Here is a 23,576-nt window from a genome sequence, read left to right as displayed (position 1 = left end):
TTCCTTGAGGTTTTATGAATTACATCCCCAAAAAACAATAGTGGAGAAAGAGTATAGGCCCAGGACTTCCCTAGCAGTCCAGTGGTTAAGAATCCGTGCTTCCACTGCAGGGGGCACAGGTTTGATGCCTGGCTGGGGAACTAAGATTCTGTATGACGCATGGTGTGGCCAAAAATAAATAAATAAATTTTAAAATAAAGGAAAAAAAAGAAGAGTATAGGCCCCAAGTCCAAGTTGCCCGTATGTACATGCCTTAATCCCTACTGATTAAGATCCCAATTAGTCCTGATTCTGGCCCTTCTTCCCACTGACAAGGATGGGTGTAACCTTATTTGCCACAGTTCTTTTTTTTTGGTACTTTTTTTATTATGGTAAAATCTGTATGACATAAAATTTGCCATTTAACCATTTTTCATTGGCGTTAAGTATATTCACAATGTTGTGCAACCGTCACCACTGTTTCTAAAACGTTTCATCACTCTAAACAGAGACGCTGCACTCGTTAAGCAATAACTCCCTATTCCTCTCTTACCCCGGCGCCTCGTAGCCTCTAACCTACTTTCTGTCTCTCTGAATTTGCCTGATGTAAATACCTCATATAAATGGAATCTTGCAGTATTTGTTCTTTTGTGTTTGGCTTATTTCACTTAGCAAAAGTTTTCAAGGTTCATCCATTCTAGTGTGTAACAGAGTTTCATTCCTTTTTAAGGCTGAATAATATTCCATTATATGTACGTACCACATTTTGTTTGTCCAGTCATCTGTTGATGGACACCTTTTGGCAGTTGTGACTAATGCTGTCATTGGTGTATTGGTGTACGTTTTGGTGTATAAGTATTTGTTTGAGTCCCTGTTTTCAGTTCTTTTGGGTATATACCTAAGGAGTGGAATTGCTTATAATTCTGTGTTTAACTTTTTGAGAAACTGCCAAACTGTTTGCCAGAGCAGCTGTACCATTTTCCACTACTACCTGCAACGCATGAGGGTTCCAATTTCTCTACATACTTGCCAACACTTGTGATTTTCCTTTAAAAAAAGTAATTATAGCTCTCGTAGTAGGTGTGAACTGGTATCTCACTGTCGTGTTTTGTTTTTTTTTGAAATTTTATTTATTTATTTTTTGTCTGCTTTGGGTCTTCGTTGCTGTGTGCGGGCTTTCTCTAGTTGCGGTGAGCGGGGGCTACTCTTCGTTGTGGTGCACGGGCTTCTCATTGTGGTGGCTTTTCTTGTTGTGGAGCACGGGCTCTAGGCGTGAAGGCTTCAGTAGTTGTGGTGCACGGGCTTAGTTGCTCCGTAGCATGTGGGATCTTCCCGGACCAGGGATCGAACCCATGTCCCCTACATTGGCAGGCAGATTCTTAACCACTGCGCCACCAGGGAAGTCCACTATTGTGGTTTTGATTAGCATTTCCCTAATGATTATTGCTGTTGAGTATCTTTTTATGTTCTTATTTGCCATTTGTATATGTTCTGTGGAGAAATATCTACTCATGTCCTCTGCCCATTTTTTAATTGGGTGGCTTGTCTTTCTGTTGTTGAGTTGTTGATTTTTTTATATGCGCTGGATATTAAACCATTATCAGGTATGGGATTTGCAAATATTTTCTCCCATTCTGTGGGTTGTCTTTTCTCTCTCTTGGTAGTGTCTTTTGTTTTTTATTTTTAATTTTTTTTTGGCCGCACTTCACAGCATGTGGGATCTTAGTTCCCTGACCAGGGATCAAACTCGTGCCCTTTGCAGAGGAAGCATAGAGTCTCAACCACTGGACCACCAGGGAAGCCCCGGTAGTGTCTTTTGATGCACGAAAGTTTTTAAAATCTTGATAAAGTCCAAATTATCTTTTCTTACCTTCTGTTACCTGTGTTTTTAGTGTCATATGTAATCTCCACAGTTCTATTTTTTTTTTGCGGTACGCGGGCCTCTCATTGTTGTGGCCTCTCCCTTTGCGGAGCCGCGCAGGCTCAGCGGCCATGGCTCACGGGCCCAGCTGCTCCATGGCATATGGGATCTTCCCGGACCGGGGCACGAACCCGTGTCCCCTGCATCAGCAGGCGGACTCTCAACCACTGCACCACCAGGGAAGCCCTCTCCACAGTTCTTGAGTGACGTTACTTTTGGGGTAGATGCCTGGGGAAAAGACAGTCAAGGGTCTAAAGTCTGAGTTAATTTTTCAGTCCACAGTTATTTCTCTTGGGACCTGTGAGTGCGGAGGAAGTACGGCCTGCCTACTGCTGGCAGATAGGAAGCAAGTGGTCTCCTCCCTCAGGGAGGAAGTGGTGCCCCACTTTTAGTTCAGTCTTCTGATGTCAGGATGAGGCCTCTGTGGGAGAGACTCCAGGGTTGAGCGCTGCCTCAGCGTGCCCCTGTTGATGGAGAGTGCCTGTCTGCCCCATGGGGTGGCTCCCTGCTGGCCCCCTAGACTCTGTGCAGGTCCTTCGTTGATACCTTTCTGTGCACATGGTTTTGCAGGAGGCGTCAGGGTTTTGGGCATGAGGTTGATTTTCCTCGTGGTGTTATCTTACTTTCTTCCCCCACAAGACTATAAACTTGTAATTTAGTGTAGTGTGGAGGAATCAGTGCTGAGATTGTGACAGATGGCCTCAAACTTATAGTCATGAAGTTCCTGTGTATTATTCAGCAGTAAAGCTCCATCATGGTTGTGCAGCTTAGCAGTTTTACAAAGTGCTTCCTTGCTAGCCCACCTGACGCAACTGATTTGAGAGCGGGCAAGACAAGAAGAGGTTCAGGTGCTCAAGGTTATGGAACATAAGTGACTCTCCTGGATTCCAGCCCAGGGAAGACCCCCTGCTAGAGGGGGCTTTTATGCAGGGACAGCCCTGCTTGTAGCAGCATACTGTAGGTCAGCCAACCCAGGTTGACAGGTGGAAAGACCACATACGATGTTCGACTGTGCTCCTGGGGTTCATTTCCTGGGAAAGCCAAGCTGGGTCCAGGGAGGCTTCATGGGAAGGCAGAGTGGAACATGGGCTGAGTTGTGGTGGATGGAACTGGGAAGGGAGTATTAAAGTAGCTGGAGAGGAATGTTCCAGGGGAGCAGTTCAGAGATGGGAACATTCAGGGGCACAGAAGGGAGAGTGGGGGATGCTCCAGAGGGTTTGACAGCAAGCACTTGGCAGGGATTGGGGCAGGGATGAGGTCTGAAAGTGCTGCTGGGTGCTTTGGTGGCCAGGTTCTGCAGGAGCCAGGGCTTGCAGCTGCAAGGGCAGCCAGCTTGCCCGGGCACATATTTCTGTACTGCAGTATTTGAACCTCATTTCTTGATGCTCATCCAGAAGTTCCAAGCTGGGTGAGTAGGTGAATAGTTCAAGGCTGTAGGTGAGGTTCTGTGTCATCTCTCTACCATGCCATCCAGCAGGGCACTGTGAGGCCACTTTCTTTTCTGACCTCTTCCTCAGCAGCCAAATGGTGGCTTCTGAAGGTGATTCACTTGGCACAAACACTTGGCCCTTGGCTGTTGGCTCTACCGACATTTGGCCTGGATTGGGCTGTCTCTTTCTGCCCTGAGACAGGGAGACTGGTTGTCGGCCTGGCCAGCCCCTCAGGGGTTGGGTGTGATCTCGGGGCCAAGGTCTGGCTGTCAGCTTTCAGGTTCAACAGCAGTTCCTGTTTTTCACCTGGCTCTAGAGACCAGAGCAGCACTGTTCAGTGTTCTCCATCTGTGCTGTCCAGTACCACAGCCACAAGCCACATGTGGCGCTTGCGCCCTTGAAATGTGGCTAACAGGACACTAATTTTATTCCATTTTAATTAGCTTACATTTGAACAGCTACACTTGACTTATGGCTGTCTTACAGGATAGTGCATCTCTGGAGGACTTGCTTCCTCTCGTCCATCTCATAAGAGACCGTGTCTACCTAACTCCCATTTATTGAGAGGTAAGAGGGAGAGGGCAGGTGGAAACCACCCAGGGGACCATCAGATCAGCCTGGGGGCCCTAAAAGTCCAATGTACTACCCATTGCAACACAGAGCCAGGTCTTGGGGGGCCTAGAGTTGGGGCAGAGGGCTTTGAAGTTGCCAGTCTTCGTGGCTGGTGTCTCCAGCACATGCATATCCCTGACCTTCTGTGTGTGCATCCAGTGCAGTTAAATGCTGACCATTCAGCGGCACAGTTGTGGTCTTCACACTCAAGGAATGTGCATGTGGAGAGTGGGAGCAGTGCCAAGGCAAAGGGGGAGCACGTTGAAACTTTCTGACTTTGGTGCGCCGGGGAATGTCCTGGCCAGATAGGGGCAGAAGAGGGAGCTGGAGGGAAGGGCTAGCAAGTTGGGGGGGGGCGGGGGGGCAGAGTAGGGCAGTGAGAGGGGCGGTGGAGGAGAGCCCAGGGAGCTGGGGGGAGTCTGACGTGTCCATGTCCTGATCACCTCTCAGGAAGTTGTCTCTGTCCCCACCCCATGTGGCCACACCCCATGCCCAGCAGCCTGATTGCTAAGTCACTCGAGGAGGTGACTGCCTCTTGGGTTGACAGCCTTTTGCAGGTGGGCAGTCACAACATTTACACGGCCGTTTGTGACGGGATCTCGTGACTTGTTCAGTCCCCAAAGCAGCCCCTTCGGGTAGGTGTTGGTTTCTCCCTATTTAATAGACAAGGAAACCTGAGGCTGAAGGGACCTCTTGTGCCTATGTTTTGCCGTGTTGCCAATCCTGGATGGTCCCTTAGGCCCTGGCCCTGTATCCCTCTCCACTCCTCAACCCCAGGTGCTTGGGAACAAGCGGTCCCCAGGAAGGGGTCTCCTTCCCATCACACACAGAAATTGCCATCAAGCTGCCTGGTGGGAGCTGCCTGGCTTAGCGGAGAGCATCTGCTTTGGAACCAGGTAATGTGGTTCAAATCTCAGCTCCATTCATCACATCTTTGGGATAGAAGCAGATCTTCAAAACTCTGAGCCTCCCTATCCTAGACATGGCTTCTGACCTCTTCAGTAGCTAGGAGCCCAGAGAAAGAGGTCCAAGAAGTGTCCAGCTCAAGATCTTGCCCATGGGCCTTTTATAAACATGAGTGTCTGTCCTTTATCCTCTGCCCTCTTGGAAGCAGGGAAGTCAAGTGGTCCTCCAGCCCTCTCTGCTGAGTGACAGTGGGTGGAGCCTGCTCTGTTTCCAATGGAAGCAAAGAGGACATCCTCCTGGTACCCTGGCTTTACTCAGCCTAGCCCTAATTCCTTGAAGGTGGAATTCATTTTTAGTGCCAAATGTTAGATTAACAAAGTAGATTTGCAGAGCTGCAACCTTGACGAGGTTTGCAGTTCCCATTCATCTTAAGGACTGACCTCTTCCCCCCCTCTGCTCAGACCCTAAGGTCTTAGAGCCAGTGAGAGAGAGAACCTTGTGGGTGGGAGGTTTGGGCTCCCAACACAGATACCTGTTGATGAACCAGTGTTGAAACTTTGGATTCAGTCATCCCCTTGGAGGGCCCTGACTTGTTCATTTGTGAAATAAAGATGTTGGTTCAGTCAGAGGTCCTCAGATCTACCAGTACATCAGGATCACCTGGGGAGACAATTTGCAATCTCTTCTCTGGCCCCATCCCAAACCTCCTGTCAGGATCTTAGAATCAAAGCATTTTTAAAGTTCCCCAGATGATTCTGATACAGCATTTTTCTGGAAATCTCTGATCACTCCCCTGACATTCTCCCTTGACAAAAGGAAGTAGAACATCTCCTTTCCCTGGAGCATTAGCTGCCCTTTCTGACTGCAGGAACTCTGCAGCCAGCTACCAAACAAGTATTATTGAGCACCAGCTGTGTGCCAGGCCCTGGGGATCCAGCCTGTGAATAAGACTGCCTCCCTGCCTCCAGGGGCTTCCATGGGAGGAGTGGGTGGTTAGTAAAGTACACGTAAACAGGGAAGATAACTTGTGAGGGCTAGGATGGGGGTGTTGGTGTGTGTGTGTGTGTGTGTGTGTGTGTGTGTGTGCGCGCGCGCGCGCGCGCGCGCATGTACTGCACAGCCGCCTTCGGTTGGGAAGATCTCTTTGAGTGGGAGATTTGAGATAGAGGGGGTAGGATGGAGGGGTGTATCTCTTTGAGTGGGAGATTTGAGATAGAGGGGGTAGGAGTGAGGGGTGGGGAGGGGGGAGGGATGGGATGCCAAGATCTAGGGAAGAGCAGGTGGCGCTTGACTTGTTTCAGTGGCAGAAAGAATCCCTGTGTGGCAGGAGTAGAGTCAAAGGTTGGGGGCGTAGGGTGGACATGAGAGTAGAGAGGCCCTGGGAGGCTGGGGCCGCAGGGGCTGGACCTCCCTCCGAGGGTGATAGGGAGCCACTGGAGGCCTGAGCGAGCACCAGTGCCCTGCCCTGACAGTGTGTGGCGGTAGGAGGCTGCTGCATTAGCCCAGGTGTGAGGCAGTGGCCGTCGGACAGGGTTCCGGGACGTCCTGACAGATGGGCTGTGGGGTGAGTGAGCTGAGTGGATGGCGGGGCCTGTTCCTGAGATAAGTCCAGGGGACAGTGGTCTTGAAGGGGAAATCAGGAGTCCAGTTTAGGTCACTTTAGGCCTGAGACGACTATTAGACATCTAAGTGCAGAGAGACTGGCAGGCGGGCATCTGGACTGTTGAGAGGTGCTTGTGTAGTAGGATTTGAAGCTGTAGGTCTAGATGAGGGCCCCTGGGTTCAGAGCCTAGACAGCAAAGGGGGAGAACTGGGGGCACCATCAGTGCCCTGAGGCTCGCCCTGCGGGCGTTTCGGAGGAGTTGGTGGAGGAAACTTAGAGGGAGGGGGCAGTGGGGCTGGGGGAAGCCAGGTGAGGATGGAATGGCTTTGGGCAGGACAAGGTGACAGGCGAGCTCGGTCCAGCTGTTTCAGGGAAGTGTGTGTGGGAGGGGAGGGTGCCAGTGGGGTCCAGGCCGGCTGGATAGGGGTGCAGCATGGCAACCACAGCCTCACTGTGAATTGGGCCTCCTTTCCACTGTAGCAAGGCCTCAACCGGACCCCAGCGGTAAGACTCACTGGTCTCTCAGGAGAGGTAGCACAGGCTGAGGCAGTGCTCCTGTGGCTTGGCTCTCTGGGCTGGCCCTGTGTTGTGGAGCAGGCGGCCTTTTCGCGGACCGGGGCACGAACCCGTGTCCCCTGCATTGGCAGGCAGACTCTCAACCACTGCGCCACCAGGGAAGCCCGCTTCCTTCTCTTTTGCCCTTACCCATCCCTGTGGGTGGGCAGGCCCCGAGGGCTGCCTCCATTTGAACTGAGTGCTGCCTCTGAGTCAGGCTGGTGGCTTCTCTGAGGTTCCCTGCACCAGGGTTGCCTAGGCAGATTGCATTTGTCACCTTGCCTGCTACTCTGCTAACTCTGAGACTGATAGGTAAATCTCGTGTTCCTGAGCTTACACTTCTTCAGCCGGCCACGGTAACCCCGGCCCTCCAGGATGAAGATGAAGTGGGGTGGTGGGTACAGAAAGGTGTTGAGAAATGAGAAGTGTGTATGTGCGTTTATTCTTTCTGCTGTACTCTTGTTCTACCCACAGTGAGGACCCCTTTACTTTACAGATGTGACAGTGGAGACCCAGAGAGGGTCAGGGGCTGTACAACGTCACACAGGACTGCCCCCCTGGAGATGGGCACAGAGGAGCCCACCACCTCATGGCTGAGTCCCTTGGAGCCCTCCCGATGGGGTGGAACTGGTGCAGCCTCCCCCTTGGAGCTGTGCAGGGAGGGGCTTTGCCATGGGCTGCGGGGAAGAGAACAAGATCTTCCCTCAGCTTGCTCTGCTAATGTGGGGAGAAGCTACTGAGCTGGGCAAAGGGTGCACCTCTTTCTAAGTTTCCCGGGAGGGTAGGGCTTCCCGAGGTAGATGCACAGCTGTCTGGCTCCTTTATGGTTTAGCTCACCTGCGGTGGCTGAGGCAGCCTCATGTAGCAGAAGAGACCCTGGACAGGAAGCCAGAAGACAAGATCCCTCTTTCTTGCTCCTTCACTGCACTGATGCAGTTATTCAGGCCTCAGTTTCCCTTTCAGGTGACTTCTGTGGCATTACAAGGTGTAACCAGGTGTTCTCAAGGCCCCACTGATGGGGGACAGGAATTGGAAAGCAAAGGAATCTTGAAATTCAAGCTGGTGTGTAATCTTTCTGTTAGCTTTTGCAACAAAAGAATTTGTGTGACCTTGATGGTGAATCCCTCAGTTGTATTCGCTTGTCTCCTAGAGTCAGGAGGGTGTGAGGGAATGTGCTTCCCTCTTGGTGTCCAGGTAGCTGTCTTCTTGGTGTGCTTGGGGACCCCGAGATATTCTTCTCTTTGGAGAACTTACTTCTTACTGTCATCTAGACAGAATTAGCCCCCGCTTTAGGTTTTAATGATTTATTTTTGGTTTCTAAATGGATGTCAGTTTTTCTGTTTTAACAACAATGAAATGGCACTAAAAATTTTTTAAAAACAACTCTTAATTGAAGTATATTATACATAAAGAAAAGTATACAAATCAGCTCCGTTATTTTCACTAAGTGAATACACCCATGTAATCAGTAACTCAGATCAAGAAACGTGGCAGCATTCCAGAATCCCCCTCCTGCCCCCACCCAAGGTGCTTACATCTCCAGAGTAATCAATCCCTTGGGACTTTTAACACCAGAGTTTGGCTTTTCTTACTTTTGAACCTTATGTAAATGGATCATACAGCACATACTCTTGTATCTGGCTTCTTTCATTCAACATTATGTGTGTGGTCTATTTTATTGAGTGTGGCGTTACTTCATTCTTATTGCTGTACAGTATTCCATTGTTTGAATACACCGCATTTTATCCATTCCACTCTAGATTTTCAGGGTGGGGCTATTATGGATTATGCTGCTATACCCAATCTTGTGCATGTCTTGGTGAATCTATGTACATATGTCTGCTGGGTGTATGCCTGTGAGTAGAATTGCTAGGTCATAGGGCATATATAGGGTAGATACTGCCTAACAGTTTTCCAAAACGCCTGTACCATTTTACACTCCCACCAGCGGTGTATATGAGAGTTCTCTCTAGCACTTTTGTGGTTTAAATTTGCATTTTCTTCCTAACTAGTAGAGTTCTGTATCTTTTCATATGTTTATATGAAGTACCTGTTCAGGCCTTTTATTAGATTGCCTGATACTTTTTCCTGTTGATTTTTAGGAGTTCTTTATTCCAGTCCTGGGTGAGTCCTTTGTTCTGTATGTGTGCTGCAACTGTCTCTTCTACCGCCTCTGGGCCTTCACTTTTCTTGCTTTTAATTGCATTCTTTGATGAACAGAAGTTCTTCATTTAATGTAGGCCAGTTTATCAATTTTTCCCCCAGTACCTTCTATGGCCTATTTAAGAATATGGTTGCATACTCTGGGTCATGATGATATTCTCTTATGTTATATTCTAGAAGTTTTACTGTTTTACCTTTCACCTTTAGATTGCCAGTCCATCTGGAATTTATTTATTTTTACATGGTGTGAGATAGAGGTCAAGATTTTTCCCCCATATGGATATCAGTGACTCAGCACTACTTATTATTTGGCATTTGTTTTTTTAGAAAGAAGACTGTTTCCTTGTGAATGGTTGGCATGCAGCGTCCTTGGTAAGCCGTACTGCTAACCTCCCACATCTTGATAATAGTTGTAGTTACTATAATAATAATAGTAGTAACTAATTTTTTTGTGTTTTGAATGTTACTGAGTCCCAGTTCATGCCAGCCCCTCAGTAGACAGGCAGCTCCTTGGGACAGGGACAACTCAAACTTATTTTAACAAAGCATTTAGATATTTCATGCCATTGGCAGTTGTCCTGGGTGTTCTTTGTACCATGACTCTGAGCCCCTTGGCTTTGTGCACCAGACCACGGACTCACACAGAGGGCAGGGACCTGCTGAGCCTGGCTCCCCAAAGCTGCTTGGACTTGCCATCCACTCTCTCCATGTTCTGGACCAACTGACTGGGGTGTTCTGACTAGAAATATGAGTTGCCTCGAACGATTGCTTCTAGGTCAGCTGTTTCAAACTCGGGCTGTATGTTTTAAATTCACTCCTGCTAACACTTGGACCGGGATGTGGTTGCTCCATAGTACTAAGTATTGTAATACAGAATTGAAATGCAATTTGTGTTCTTTGTTATTATTTTTAAAATTTTTATTGGAGTATAATTGATTTACAATGATGTGTTAGTTTCAGGTGTACAGCAAAGTGAATCAGTTATACATATAGCTGATCAGTTATACATATACATGTGTCCACTCTTTTTTAGATTCTTTTCCCAGGTAGGCCATTACAGAGTATTAAGTAGAGTTCCCTGTGCTATACGGTAGGTTCTTCTTAGTTACCTATTTTATATATATTAACGTGTATTTGTCAACCCCAATCTCCCCATTTATCTCTCCCCAACTTTCCCCCGTGTTCATTTTTTTTTTTTTAACTTATTTGTTTTTGGCTGCATTGGGTCTTCATTGCTCTGCGCTCTTTCTCTAGTTGTGGTGAGCGGGGGCTACTCTTCGTTGTGGTGTGCAGGCTTCTCATTGTGGTGGCTTCTCTTGTTGCAGAGCACGGGCTCTAGGCTTGCGGGCTTCAGTAGTTGTGGCTCATGGGCTTAGTTGCTCCGCGGCATGTGGGTTCTTCCAGGACCAGGGCTCGAACCCGTGTCCCCTGCATCTGCAGGCGGATTCTTAACCACGGTGCCACCAGGGAAGCACCCGGCACACACATCCTCCTACCCCCGCTCACTCCCTTACATCATCGTATCCCACACCTCCTCACACTTCCCCAGCCCCTCCCCACGTACCCCACACAGCAACCCGCCAGACTACACCCACTCCCACTGCATTCTCAACCCTCAGTACCTCCATCCCACACCTCTACACATCCTATAACTCCCCAAAACACACACATGAACCATACCCCACACCCTCAACACTGTCTCCTCTCCACCCCCCAACACATACAACCCTAAACAGCTGGGAGGGACTCGCCATTTCTAGTTGCTAAGCCATTGCAGAGATCTGGGAGAACCCAAGGCAGAGCTTGCTGTGGCTTGGTCACGTCTGGCCCTCCTTCTTTCAGGGCCTTCCCTTACTCCTCGGTGCCCTGGCTTCTCCCCGGTTTTGTTTTTGAGGGAAGCAACAGCTTGTACTCTTGAAAGAATTCCAAGAGGAAAAACAGTTGCTGTGGTAATGAGGCCCCGTGGCCAGTAAAATCCACACTCCAGGGCTGTTTTGATTCAGGGTTCTCAAGAGCTGCTCTGTCTAGAGAAAATGTGAATGGCTGGAGCAGAAAACATTTGTCCTTTCAAGGATGGCACTCCCTCTCCCCCCACACCCTGTGTTCAGGGCAGGGCCACACTCCAGTTCTGGCAGGGCAGTTTGAATCCTAAAGAAGAAGCACCTGTGTGTTTGATAGCTGGGAGAGGCAGTCCTTTGGTGAGAGCAGGACTTTCCTGCCCTGGGTCCAGGAGTCCATGACTCCTTAGAGAGTGGGGCTTGAGGCCTAGGCTCTTTGGGGCGAGGCGTAAGTTTCCAAGCCCTTCTTTGCAACCGCTGTCCTTACTCTTACTGAGGAGCGCCGGCTGTGTGCTGGGCTTGTGAAGAGCTTGGGGACCGATATCAGTGAGGCTGGGCCCAGTGGGGTGACAGACCCGCGCACACCAGTTATAATACTGCGTACTGCTGTGCATTGCGGAGGGACGGGAGGGGTGTCTGAGAGAGCTGTGAGCCTCCTGGAGGGAGGGCTTGCAGCAGGGTGTGGGCTGCATGGAGGAGGGAGTCCTGAGCCCAGTGTGAATTGCTTTCCCCGCTGTGTCTTATTGGTTGGCTTTGTGCCCCAGGCAGCATAACTGACCCAGCAGAGGTGCTGAGAAAACACTTGAGGAGGGATTGAGTGGAAGGCAGTCTGGAGGCCTGGGAGAAGGCGAGGGGCTGGAGCACAACTGGCACATGTGGAGGTGTCTGACTTTGAGGAGAAGCTCCTGCCTCAGTTCACCCTCCCACTGTGACTAGCTTTCCTGACCTGGACTCATGTCCTCTGCACACGTGATGGATCTGCCCTTCTAAAGTGAGGTCAGCTCAAGGGCAAGGGATCAGTCCTCCTCTAGATGAAGTGAGGGGAGGGGAGAGGCATGCGTGTGGGGATCTGTCATATGACCCCTTTCAGGGATGGGGTGGGGGGAGCAGGCCTCACTTGGGCGGTAGAATTTCGGGGCCTCACACGGACGGTGCAGGTGAGAGCATCCGTCAGTCATCACCGTGTTGGCGCCTACTGATCGAGGACTTCTCGGTGCGGCCATAGCACAGAGCTGCACACATCACATACGCTCCCTCATTTAACGCCCCTCTGCAGTTTTGGAGAGTGCAGCTCTGAGAAGCTCAAGAACTCAGCGTAGTCCCACAGCACAGCTTCCTTGTGTGCTTCTGCCTTCCCAACCTTTCAGCCCAGCATGTGGTTAAAAAGAAAAAAAGGCTTTGCTTCCAGAGGAAATATGTGTAGGTGAAGACCGAAAGACCTTGTTTAAGCGATATTTTCCGCAACAAATAAATGTGCCAATTCTGCCTTGTAGTTTAAATTTGGTTTAATTAGGATTTTTATCACTTGGAGATCACACCAGCGAGGACACAGCTGTCTTACCTTTACTTCTCAGACTGTGACACTCTGAGAAGCAGCTGATCGGAGGTTAACATAGCTTCTAGTCTCCTAGGAGCTTCAGCGCACTTTGTTGCTCTGTAAACCGCTGACTTGCCTGGGAATTGACTTGTAAAGAATTTGCTTTTTGAACTGGGGTGCCAGTGTTGGGACCCTGCACATTTCAAGCTCAGCTCCAGCTTGGGATGGAAGGATGGTGAGAGGAACCCCAGGCCAGGTGAGCACCTTGGCTTGCCTGCATCACCCATTGGCCTTTGTGTTGGACTTGGGGGAATGCTGGGACCCAGTCCACAGAACACTTTACATCCTGAGCCCAGCTTCTCCATTTGCAAGCTCGGCATCAGAACCTTTGCCTCACTTGCATCCAGGGTCTCCCTGTGGATCAGATGAGTCAGGGAATTTATGAAACTTGGACTGCTGAAAGTGATGCCCATAAATATTGTTAGGCTGTTGCTGTAAGTGGTCACGTGAAGCTAGGGTACTTAGTTGCAAGCAACAGAAATCTACTCTGACTGGTTTGTTTGTTCATTTTTGAAAAAAGAGAGAGCCTACCTTGGAGGTTCGCAGTCAGAAAGAAGCCCAGCATTTCACAGGAAAATGGCTTGCTCTCAAGTACTAGACACTGCAGCTTGCTCCGCTACCGATGCCGCCAGAGAGAAGTCTGTGCTGCTGGCGCCTCCCCACAGCTGGGACAGTGAGTGGGGGGCACTTTATAGGCTGCAGCTGGCTCTTCTTCCCTCGAGGCTCCACGTGGAGCCTTCCCAAGTAAGGGAGGGGCGTGGGCATTGGGCAGCCCATAGAATGACTTGGGAATTGAAGTTCCAGTCACCTTCTTCCATGGCTCCAGGCAACATGGTAAAATAGACAACATACCAGTCAAATTGAAGTCCAGAGACCTGAGGTCTAGTTTAGCCCTAGCTCTTGCCCTTCTTGTCCTGTACTTTACTTGGGTCTCTTGCGGCTCTCAGGATGTCTGTGTTGTATGAGAGATTTCTGTGTTTCTTCTCATCCTGCCTGCTCTGATCCAGAGCCCACCCACCCTGGTGACCACAGTAGGCACTCAGGCAGCTTGGGGTGGCATCATACAGGTCACTTCCTCCCGTGGGTCAGCCTCTTTGAGAGGAGGGATGTGGTCTGACTCAGAAGCTCCTCAATCGGGCCATGTGGTAGAATCATGACCTGGGAGTGGGCGGGCTCTTGAAACATTCAGATTCCTGGGTCTTACGGTGGAAGATTCTGATGTGGTCAGTTTGATTTCTAACACCCTCCCTGGACCACTGGATCTAGTTCATGTTGTACCGGATGATATCTGAGGTCTTTGCAGCCCTAACAGTTTATGGTTTTGTTACTTTTCTCACTTGGTAATGGACATGGTCACACTTCTCTGGCTACTGTGCAGAAAGCACACCCAAGCTTTGAGCCTGTTTATTTGAGTTTTGGAAGCATGATGCAATCAGAAACTTCAGTTTAAATGCTGACCTGTCTTTTATTAGCTGTGAACCGTTGAGTAAGTTCCTTAGTTGTTACGAACCTTGTCGTTTGGTCGGGATGATAACGCCTGATCCCAGGGTAGTTGTGGGGACGAGAGGCCCTGTGTACCTGAGTGAAGTGTGGGCAGCTTTGCAAGCACAGCATGGTACCGTGCAGCTGGAAGAGTCTATCCCTCCAGACAGACTCAGAGGCAGCTGCCATCTGCCATCCTTGGGGTAAGGAGGTGGCTTTTTGAACCCATATGTGGCTTGTTTTTCCAGTGGCCTCAACCAGTGAGCCCTGCACTTTCTGGCCCTTTCTGAATGTTCTTTATAAATAACACTCTCAGCACATTTTTGCCACCTCCTTGCCTGTCCTTTCACTGGCTTCTCAGTGCTCATGGGATAAAGTCTGTAGCCCATGGGGTAGGCCTTCCTATGCTGGGTCCCTCCTCCAGGTGTACCTTGGGGGTCTCTGCCCTCTCCATGGACACAAGGCCCAGCCTCAGTACACCCACTCCTTCCAGTAACTCCGGTGCTCCCTGCCATGCCCGCTCTGCCTTGAGTGTTCCTCCAGGTGAGCTGAGGTTTTGTCTTCCCCTCAGCTGTTAGTCACTCTGCATTCCCCTAGCACCCAGGAATTCACGGCCTCGCTGTGTGGGGACTTTCCGTTCACCTGTCTGCTTCCCCGTTCACCTGCCCCTCAAGCCCCTGAGGACAGCAATCACATCTTAGTCACCTTTTTGTCTGCCAGATGACAAGACCCAGAGGCACTCTGTAAACATTCGAATGAAGAAATGAAGCAGTGTGGCAGGCACATGGACTTGGAGTTGGTTGGGCTGAGATTTTTCTGAAGGAAAAGCAGACCTACCCTTTGGGAGGAGTTCAGGGGCTTATTTAAACGTCTGCAGGCAGCAGCCACGTCAGCAAGATCAACTTCACTGTGTGTGAAGTCTACTAAGACAGTTAAGTTTCCAAAATCTGTTGTTCAGGCATGGACTGGGGTTGCTTTGACACCTGTCCACGTGGAGAAGAGCTGCTCATGTTAGTCGATCACAGGCTTTTAATAAGCCAGCCGTGTGATGTTGGTAACAGGAGCCCTGATGTCGTCCTGTTGGTGGCTGTTGGGGAACCACTTGGGGACACGCAGCATCGGTGTGAACAGGCACATGTGCTTAGGTGTGTGTGGGGCGTGTGGAAGGGTGTCATTTCAGGGGCCATTCACTGGGGTTTTCAGACCCTTGCTTGCTGCTTCCACTGGATCCAGGGATGGTGAACACACAGGAGATAGGCTCCCTGGGACCTCCCTTCGGGACTCCACCTCAGAATCCCGCCCACCAGCCAGAGTTCAGGTGCAAGGGGGAGGCCTGTGTGCTCTTCAGCCCGGAGGATCTGAAGAGGGTCAGACACCAGCGGCGTGTCCTCAGGACCTGAGCTTCCGGGTGGCTCTTCCATTCCCCACAACTGGTCGTCTGGGCCCCCCATTCCCCGTGCCTGGTGACTCTGGCTGTCCCCTGTGATGCGATAGGGAGGGGGCTCCAGGCCAGCTCCCCCTGCAGTGCCATGTGAGGCTGTCCCATACCAGGGCAGGGGAGCTTCAGGGACCTTATCATTTGCCATTGGGATTCGCTTGCTCTTGTTTCAGCTGTGAGTCTAGCATGGTGAGGAAGTCCTGGTGGTTGTGAGTTCTGCTTTATGGCAGGGGAGACGTTTTTCCCCTCCTTCCACTAAAGGGAAATGGTGGGGCAGGGGGAGGGGAGGGGAGGTAACCTCATCGTTTGCCATCAGTTAAGTTCTTAACTGAAATTTTCACGCTGATTATTCAGCAGGAGATGTTTGGCCTGATTGGAGGCCCCTCGGCCTGTAGTGTGACTGTGGGGCCTGTCCCTGGGCGCACAGGGACGCTGGTGTGTGCAGGCCTCAGTCTGTCCTCTCCTTTCCCCACCAATGCTGGGTTTTTAGTTTTTGCTTTTTTTTTTTTTTTAAGCTTGAGAAAGGTCATTAAAGATTGACTGGACTGTGTTGGGCCTGAGGGCCACCCATGGTTTCCTGCTTTCCTGTTGAGCCAGGTGAAGGTCAGGAGAGTCTGTTTATGGTGTGAGTACAGTCAAGCAGTGAGCCACAGGCAGCTGGGTTCCTCGTGTCACTCTTGTTTTTAAATCATTTTGTTATTAAGTCATTTTGACAACAGAATTAAAGGAAACGGAAGAAGCACTGCCCACAGCCCTGCTGTGTGAGCCTGTGAAGTCTGTGACCATTCTGCGTCAGGTGTTGCCGTGGTCTCACTCATGGTTACGTGTGTGGGCTCCACACCCCTCATAGTCCTATTCTATCTCACGGTGATGCCCATCAGGTTGCTACTTCAGCGAGCAGCTGGCCTGCCTCACTGTGTCCGGCAGGTCACATCTCCCTCCTGGCTCCACTTCTGCCTGTTATGAGAAACACAGCTGTGAATGCCTCTACATACATTGCTCTTCTGTCTCCTTTGGTGCTTTCCTGGGATTGGAGTTCCTGGCCCAGAAATGTCTGTATGTGGGGCTCCTGATGGTTTGGTCATGTCTCTCTGAAATGTCACCCGGAAGAGATATCAGCCCTGTAATGTGATGCTGAGTGCCATTGGATGCCAGTGAGACCACCTGTGTATTTGAGGTGGGTGGGAGTAGGATCAGAGCAGAGGGCTGGGCTTTGTGGGGGAGCCACTTAGGCATGGGGCCCACACTACCTTTTGGGCGCTGGCAACCCCAAGCAGTGTGACTCTGGATGGGTTACTTAATAGTAACAGCATTGGGCCTCCAGTTTTATCTGTGAAAGGAGAAAGCAGTATTGACCTTATTAAATTTTTATGCTGATTAATTTAAATGTTATTTCAATTAATTGAATAATCAATTGCCTGGCATACTGTTACAACTGCTGTTGTAGGAAATACAGTAGAACAGAGTTGAATAACAATTGGGTCCAGCCCTCCCCAGAGCTCACCTTGTATTGGGAAGTCTTCTAATTTTATGGAACCTAGTCAGATTTGATTCTTACCACTTTCTTAGGGAGTGGGCGCTGTTGAGATTTTTGCCCTCGTTCTCTGGGAAAGAAGCAGAGGCGCGGGTAATTGTCAGAGGGGAGGATAGAACAGACAGCTTAGCGGTGAACAAGCGGATGTGTTGGTAAAAGGAACTGTGTGTGTAGAGGCAGGGAAGTGGGCTTCCAGTTGTCTGTCTCCTCAAACTGACAGAAAGAGTGTAGGGTCCGACATTACAAGCCTAGTGATGCCTGAGGCACGGGCGCTGTTTGGAGGCTCAGACAACCAACTTGGGGAGGAGAACCTCATCTGTAAGTGGGGGAATTAACATGTGCATCCTGCCTCCCCCCGACTTGTCAATTCATTCATTGGCTATTGTTGCCCTGCTGTCATGTGCCAGGTGCTGGGGAACAGTGATGGACAGGCCTCTTGAAGCTTGAATCTAGGCAGGAAGACAGGAGATAAACAAAATCTCTTGTAGGCAAATCCAGGTAAAATCGAATGTCTGGGACAGTTATCATTAGAGGGCCTGCCTGGGAAGAATGCCCTCTGCTAAAAAGGGGTGTAACTTTCAGCCCGCACAGCCAGGGGAAAGTGCTGTAACCCACCAACCATCTTTCAGCTGCCGTGGAGTTTTGTGGTGGGTGCAGAACAAGGTTTCTGTAGGGAAGCCTCACAGATGTGGTATCTGCTCTTCCAGCCTGGGGCCCCTGAAGGAGTCGGACAGGTCGTTCTTAATTTGAGTCTTAATTTTAAAAATTAAATTTTGTCATTTACAAAAACTTGGCAGAAAATAAAGAAGCACTATCAGAAAAGGATATTGAGGGGTCAGGCAAGCAGGTGGTGGCGGGGGAAGGAGAGGGAACATCTGGTTCCCCAGGAGGATGCAGCAAGAGTCAGGCTCACTGCTGATGGATGGCAGGACTCGGAACACCCCAGGATGCCAGCAGGTTGTTTCCCATAATGGGTGTCATGGGGGGTCCTGTACCAGATGGTGGACCCCAAGTTAGCTTGTTTAATCCTCAAACACCCTGTGACATAGCACCAGCCCCACTTTAACAGGGGAGGGAACAAGAGCCTCGGGGAGGGAACAAGAGCCTCGGAGAGGTCCTGCAGGTGCCCACAGTCTCACCGTTGGTAAGCAGTGGAGAGTGATTTTCCTACCGTCCGGCCTGTCCAGTCCTGCTGCCTGGCTTCCTGCAAACCACAGTGCCCCCTACAGGTGTCTGGGTGGGAGTTGGGAGTCTTGCCTGGCTGCCCAAAGGAACTGGTCCAGGCTGACTGTGTATGAAGGAAAGGAGGGGACTGGTCTTTGCTCTGCCCTCAGTGTGACCTTCCAAAGGCTTTCCTGCAGGGGATGTGGGAGCAGTGGAAGGGCCCTAGCAACCCTGTGCACGCTCACAGTGATAGTTGTTCCCTCTGCTGCCCATCCCCCAGCCCCTCTTCTCACTCAGCCTTTAAAATGAAGACATAGGGCTTCCCTGGTGGCACAGTGGTTAAGAATCCCCCTGCCAATACAGGGGACACGGGTTCAGGCCCTGGTCCGGGAAGATCCCACATGCCGCAGAGCAACTAAGCCCATGCGCCACAACTACTGAGCCTGTGCTCTAGAGCCCGTGAGCCACAACTGCTGAAGCCCATGTGCCACAGCTACTGAAGCCTGCGCACCTAGAGCCCATGCTCCGTAACAAGAGAAGCCACTGCAATGAGAAGCCCCCGCACCGCAATGAAGAGTAGCCCCCGCTTGCCGCAGCTAGAGAAAGCCTGCGTGCAGCAACAAAGACCCAACGCAGCCAAAAATAAATTAATTAATTTAAAAAGATAAAAATAATAAAATGCAAGACAGGTGGTACTGTACTTCCTTTGGAGAGCCTCCCCAGATACCTCAAGTGCCACCCAAAGAACCTCCTTCCCCACCATGCTGTTGTCACCTTCCCTTTCCTCCTCTGGGTCGTCACCCCCTTGAGAATCTGAAGAGCTGTGGATTCTTACTCCAGAAAAATTAGCCTTTGCACACCTGGCCTGTGTGTGTGTCTGATCATGGACCTCTGGAATCCTGTGCATGGACCCAGGCTGAGTCCCCACCCTGGTCTGTGAACACTAGGTGCCTACTTGTTCTTTTTTTCTCCTCGGCCAGTGTGGAGTACCTAGCAGGAGGGAGCCAGTCAATATTTGTTGACTAATAGTCTCCTGGAGGGGTTATCTGCCACCCCCTTTGAGCATGACTGGTTCCCCAGTTGCACTTGTGGCAAGAATAGGACCCGGCTTGGCTTTGGGGCCACCTCCCCACACTGGTCTGCCACACGCAGGACGTCAGCAGTCATCTGGGGCAAGGCCATGCATGCCGTTGCCTGGGCCTCGGGATGGGGTATCAGTGGTGGGGCCGGCGCTGCCTCTGCTGAGGAGTGGGCCCATTTTCTGCTGCTGAGGACACCTTGACAGGCACTGTCTGCACCGGCCATCGCCAGACTCCAGGCATTAGGCCTCAACCCTGGTCATCCTGAAAGCTGCCGCACCCTTTCTCTTTGTCGCCTAATAAGCACTGCCACCGTTTTTTGTTAAAGGCGCCTTCATTCTCCCAGTGAGTCAGGGTCAGGACCTCAGTCGTCCCTGACTTCTTCCTGTCCCCTCACAGCATTCAGGCACCCCCTTGTTCTATCCCATCGCCACTGACCTAGTTCCGGCTCTTATCTGCAGTCCTTATCTCCCAGCCCTCAACTCCCTGCTAGCTTTGTTCGCTTTGTTCTCTCCGCTCACAGGCCTTTAGGGAATGTCCACACCCACAGGAGAAGCAGTGGCTCTCAGCTCTGGGCCCACCCTCCCCTTCTGAACTCTCTGATCCTTGGTGAAGCACTGAACGGGGAATCAGAAGACCTGTTCCCCCTGTACAGATTGTCTGACATGTCTTCTGACGTAGTCTTCGTGGAGCAGATGTTATCATACTGCCCATCTCGGGATTGCAGAGAAAGCCTGGTGAAAACAAAGTGAAAACTTACCATGACCTCTGCAGGTGCCAGCAGTCTGGGCCTGTGGCCTCGTGGTTTCTCTGCGGCCCTTCCCTTCTTGCCCTGGCCCGATTCTCCCTGCCCCTCAGGGTCTGCTGTCCTGTTACCCAAGCCGCAGACCTTCCTCCTTCCTCCCTGGTCATTTCTTTCTTGTAATATTGCCATGATGTTGGTATGATAGCCCTGGATTTCATACATGGGGAAACCCAGGCCAGACAGATTGAATGGCTTGCCCAAGGTCACACAGCAAGGTGAAATTGAGCCCGGCTTGCCAGACACATTCCCACCCAGAGCCCATGAGCTCAACCACTGTGCTGTGCCTGCTGTAGGCGGTGTCAGACCCACGGGTACAGGTGGCTAAGACAAGCATCTGCCTTCAAGGGTCTCTCCACCTACTGAGCAGTGGGCACACCGGCCAGGCCATCCTAGCAGCAAACTGAGTGCCAGGGCCCAGAGTCAGGGGCCCTGCCGCCCAAGCTGCCTGTTGGAACCTCCCCTCCCCACCCCCTTCCCTGGTCTCTTGGCAGTAGAGAGCCATGCAGTTTCTGTGCCCAGGCGTGGTGGTGTTCGGCCCAGGGCTTATCATTGCATCTTCAGGGTGAGTCAGACTCTGGGTGACTGCCCTGCCCGCTAAGTGCCCTTGGAGCACAGCTCCGGCTGCAGCTGCACCCGACAGGAAGTCCCTTTGCCCCACATGGGGCTGCCCTGGCTCTGAGGATGGGCAGCAGGGTGATACTGTGCAACCTGCCAGGTTTGCCCTCAGCATTGTTAGTGCCTTCCTGCTCCCCACTTCCTGGCATCTGTGCCCATGTCTCTGACTTTTCCCCACCCTGGGCCAAGTTGGAACTGGAAAGGCTCAAACCGGGGCCAGTTCCACCTCTTCTTAGGGAACTAGGGTTTGGAGCCTGTTCTCTTGATTGTTGAACAGAAGGGCTGTTTCCATGGACAGTACCCCAGGCATACTCAGAGCTAATGAGGCATGTTTGCCTGGGCACTGGAAAGTGTTTCTGTACCTGTGAGTTTCTGTTGGCTCTCCAGCTGCTTCAGTAATGGTCTCATGGTGGGAGGAACCTAGACCAGAAGTTGAAGTGTCTCTCTGTTAACCCTTTCCTGCCTCTTTTTCTTCTGGAAGGGAGAGCCCCAGGCAGCAGCTCCTTTTCGGATGAGGGAGGGACTTGTTCCTTGTCCCCTCAAAGCAAGCGCCCCTGCCTCAGCACATCTGCCCCTGATGGCACCCACCCGGCCCTCAGTTACTCTTAACCACCCTCCCCAGCGCATACGCACAAAGAACAGGTAGGGACAGGTCCAGGCTGGGAGTGGAGCATCTCACCTGGTTTCTAGTCTCCGTCCCTTCCCACCACTCACTCTCCAGGCTGCCAAAGTGCCTTTCCAAGCATCAGCCTCCGCCCATCCAGAGCACTGGAGGAAGACCCTGTCAGCCCCCCTCTACTCCTGACCCCCGCAGTCTTGGGTGGGCCAGCTACCTGGGTCTGCCCTACAGGTCTTATCAGTGCCCTTGCTCTGCTCTCATGTCTGCCAGGCAAGTACCATTCCCAGGAATGTTCTGCCTTCTTTAGCCACTTGGCAAGTCCCCATTTGACATTTAGAGTTGAGTTGAAGGGTAACCTCCTTCCCTGACAACACCTGTTCCTTGCCGATTCTCCAAGTATACAAAACACTGAATGACGCTTTCCTCCTCACTCTTGGCGGCAGTTACCATTGTCTAAACCTGCTCCTTGAGCTCCTTGTGGGCAGGGTTCTTGTTTCCTTTATCCTTGTGTCTAAGGCAGACCCAGCACACAAAGGGGTCCAGGGGTACAAGGGAAGAGGGACCCTTGTCTTTGCCTGGGTGGGGAGGTCAGCAGGAGGAGATGCAGCAGCCTCCCGTCTCCCCCTGCTTTTCTACATTTCTGGTGGTTAATTGAGCTACTTCTGGTAGTTGCCCTGCATTCAGGCAGCAAGTATGGATTGATCTCCCCGCCCCCCATTTTGTATACCATCCAGAGGCAGGTGCATTCAGCTAGTGAGGGCTCCTTCTGAGAGGGGACTGAGGAGCAAACACGGAGTTAAAACACCAAGTCTTGGGACTTCCAGTGGTTAAGACTCCGTACTTCCACTGCTGGGGGCATGGATTCGATCCCTGGTCGGGGAACTAAGATCCTGCATGCCGCCTGGCGTGGCCAAAAAATTTAAAAAACAAAAACGAAAAAAAACACCAAGTCTGGACGTGTCCCAAAATTGATAAATCTTCAGCTGGTCTAATAAGGAAAGAGAAAAAACACAAATGATAAATATCAGTGGATATCACCACAGATCCTACAGACATTAAAAGGATAATAAGGGGGGCTTCCCTGGTGGTGCAGTGGTTAAGAATCCGCCTGCCAATGGAGGGGACACAGGTTCGAGCCCTGGTCCGGGAAGATCCCACATGCCGCGGAGCAGCTAAGCCCGTGTGCCACAACTACTGAGCCTGCGTGCCTAGAGCCCGTGCTCTGCAACAAGAGAAGCCACCACAATGAGAAGTCCGCGCACTGCAACGAATAGTAGCCCCTGCTCACTGCAGCTAGGGAAAGCCCACGCACAGCAACGAAGATCCAACGCAGCCAAAAATAAATAAATAAAATTTTTAAAAAAGGATAATAAGGGAATATTATAAGCGACTTTATGCCAGTAAATTCAGTATGAATGGCTGTTCCTTGAAAGACGCGATATAATAAGACTGACTCAGGAGGAAATAGAAAATCTAATGAGCCCCATACCTAAAACCTCACAAAGAAAACTTCAGGCCAAGGTGAAGTCTTGTCATATATTTAAAGAAGAACTAACACCAATCTTGCACAACGCTAATTTTATGAAACAGGTCGGTCAGGCTCTGTTTGGGGCAGGGCTGTTTTTGAGAGGCCCTGAAGTCCTGCCTCAGAGGCCACTTCCTCCTGTGGGCTCTGAGGGAGGTGAGAGCAGGGGCAGGGCCTAGGTGTGGAAACCTGGGCCGGGGTCAGAAATGTGGGGTACCTCCAGTGACAGGCAGGCGGGCTATGGGGAGGACCCCAGTCTAGGCCTTGGCTTTCCTGCCCTCCAGCCACCAGTGTTCTAGGAATTTGGCTCTTCTGGAGTTGGTGGAGAGAGTGGTAGTTAAGTTAGCACAGAGTTAATGAAGGTGATGTAGTCCAGGCTCATGGCTACGCCTACAAGAGCTCTAGGAGACGTCCCCACACTGAGAGGGACTTGGAAGGGACACAGAGGCCTGATGATGAGTAGGAATGACAACAGGCTTGTGTCTTGGGCCCAGAGGAGTGACAGAGCCTGTTGCCTGGGAACCTCAGAAGGCTGCCTTGAGGAGGTAGCCTTTGAGCTGGAGTCCAGAACTGGCCAGAGGGTGGGCTTTGTTTGGGGTAGTCAGAACGGATAGATCAGGATTTGGGACAGAGGGTCCGGTGTCAGGGTATTCTGGACAAGGCCAGTATGGATGGGCTACAGGGAGAGTGCTGAGGCCTTGGGAGGCTGCA

General features: G+C 51.1%; 1 protein-coding gene across 7 annotated transcripts in view; it reads left to right on the top strand.

Annotated features, from left to right (window-relative positions):
• Positions 1-23,576, top strand: part of CCDC12 (coiled-coil domain containing 12) — a 48,493-nt gene that overhangs the window by 5,291 nt on the left and 19,626 nt on the right. For 4 of the 7 annotated variants that reach the window (XM_024751440.1, XM_024751442.1, XM_024751438.1 and 1 more), the window contains exon 2: positions 9,497-9,541. The exons of 2 other annotated variants lie outside the window; for them this stretch is intronic. In XM_024751440.1, coding sequence (XP_024607208.1) covers positions 9,497-9,541 — 45 coding nt within the window. Of the gene's footprint in view, positions 1-7,653; positions 8,069-9,496; positions 9,542-23,576 lie in introns of those variants that run through there. One more of the 7 variants, XM_024751439.1, reaches the window with a different exon arrangement.

The sequence above is a fragment of the Neophocaena asiaeorientalis genome, unplaced genomic scaffold, assembly GCF_003031525.2.
Source record: "Neophocaena asiaeorientalis asiaeorientalis breed wild unplaced genomic scaffold, Neophocaena_asiaeorientalis_V1.1 scaffold221, whole genome shotgun sequence".
NCBI classification, from domain to species: domain Eukaryota; kingdom Metazoa; phylum Chordata; class Mammalia; order Artiodactyla; family Phocoenidae; genus Neophocaena; species Neophocaena asiaeorientalis.
The sequence above is the reverse complement of the archived record's forward strand: the minus strand, read 5'-3'. Positions and strand labels throughout refer to the sequence as shown.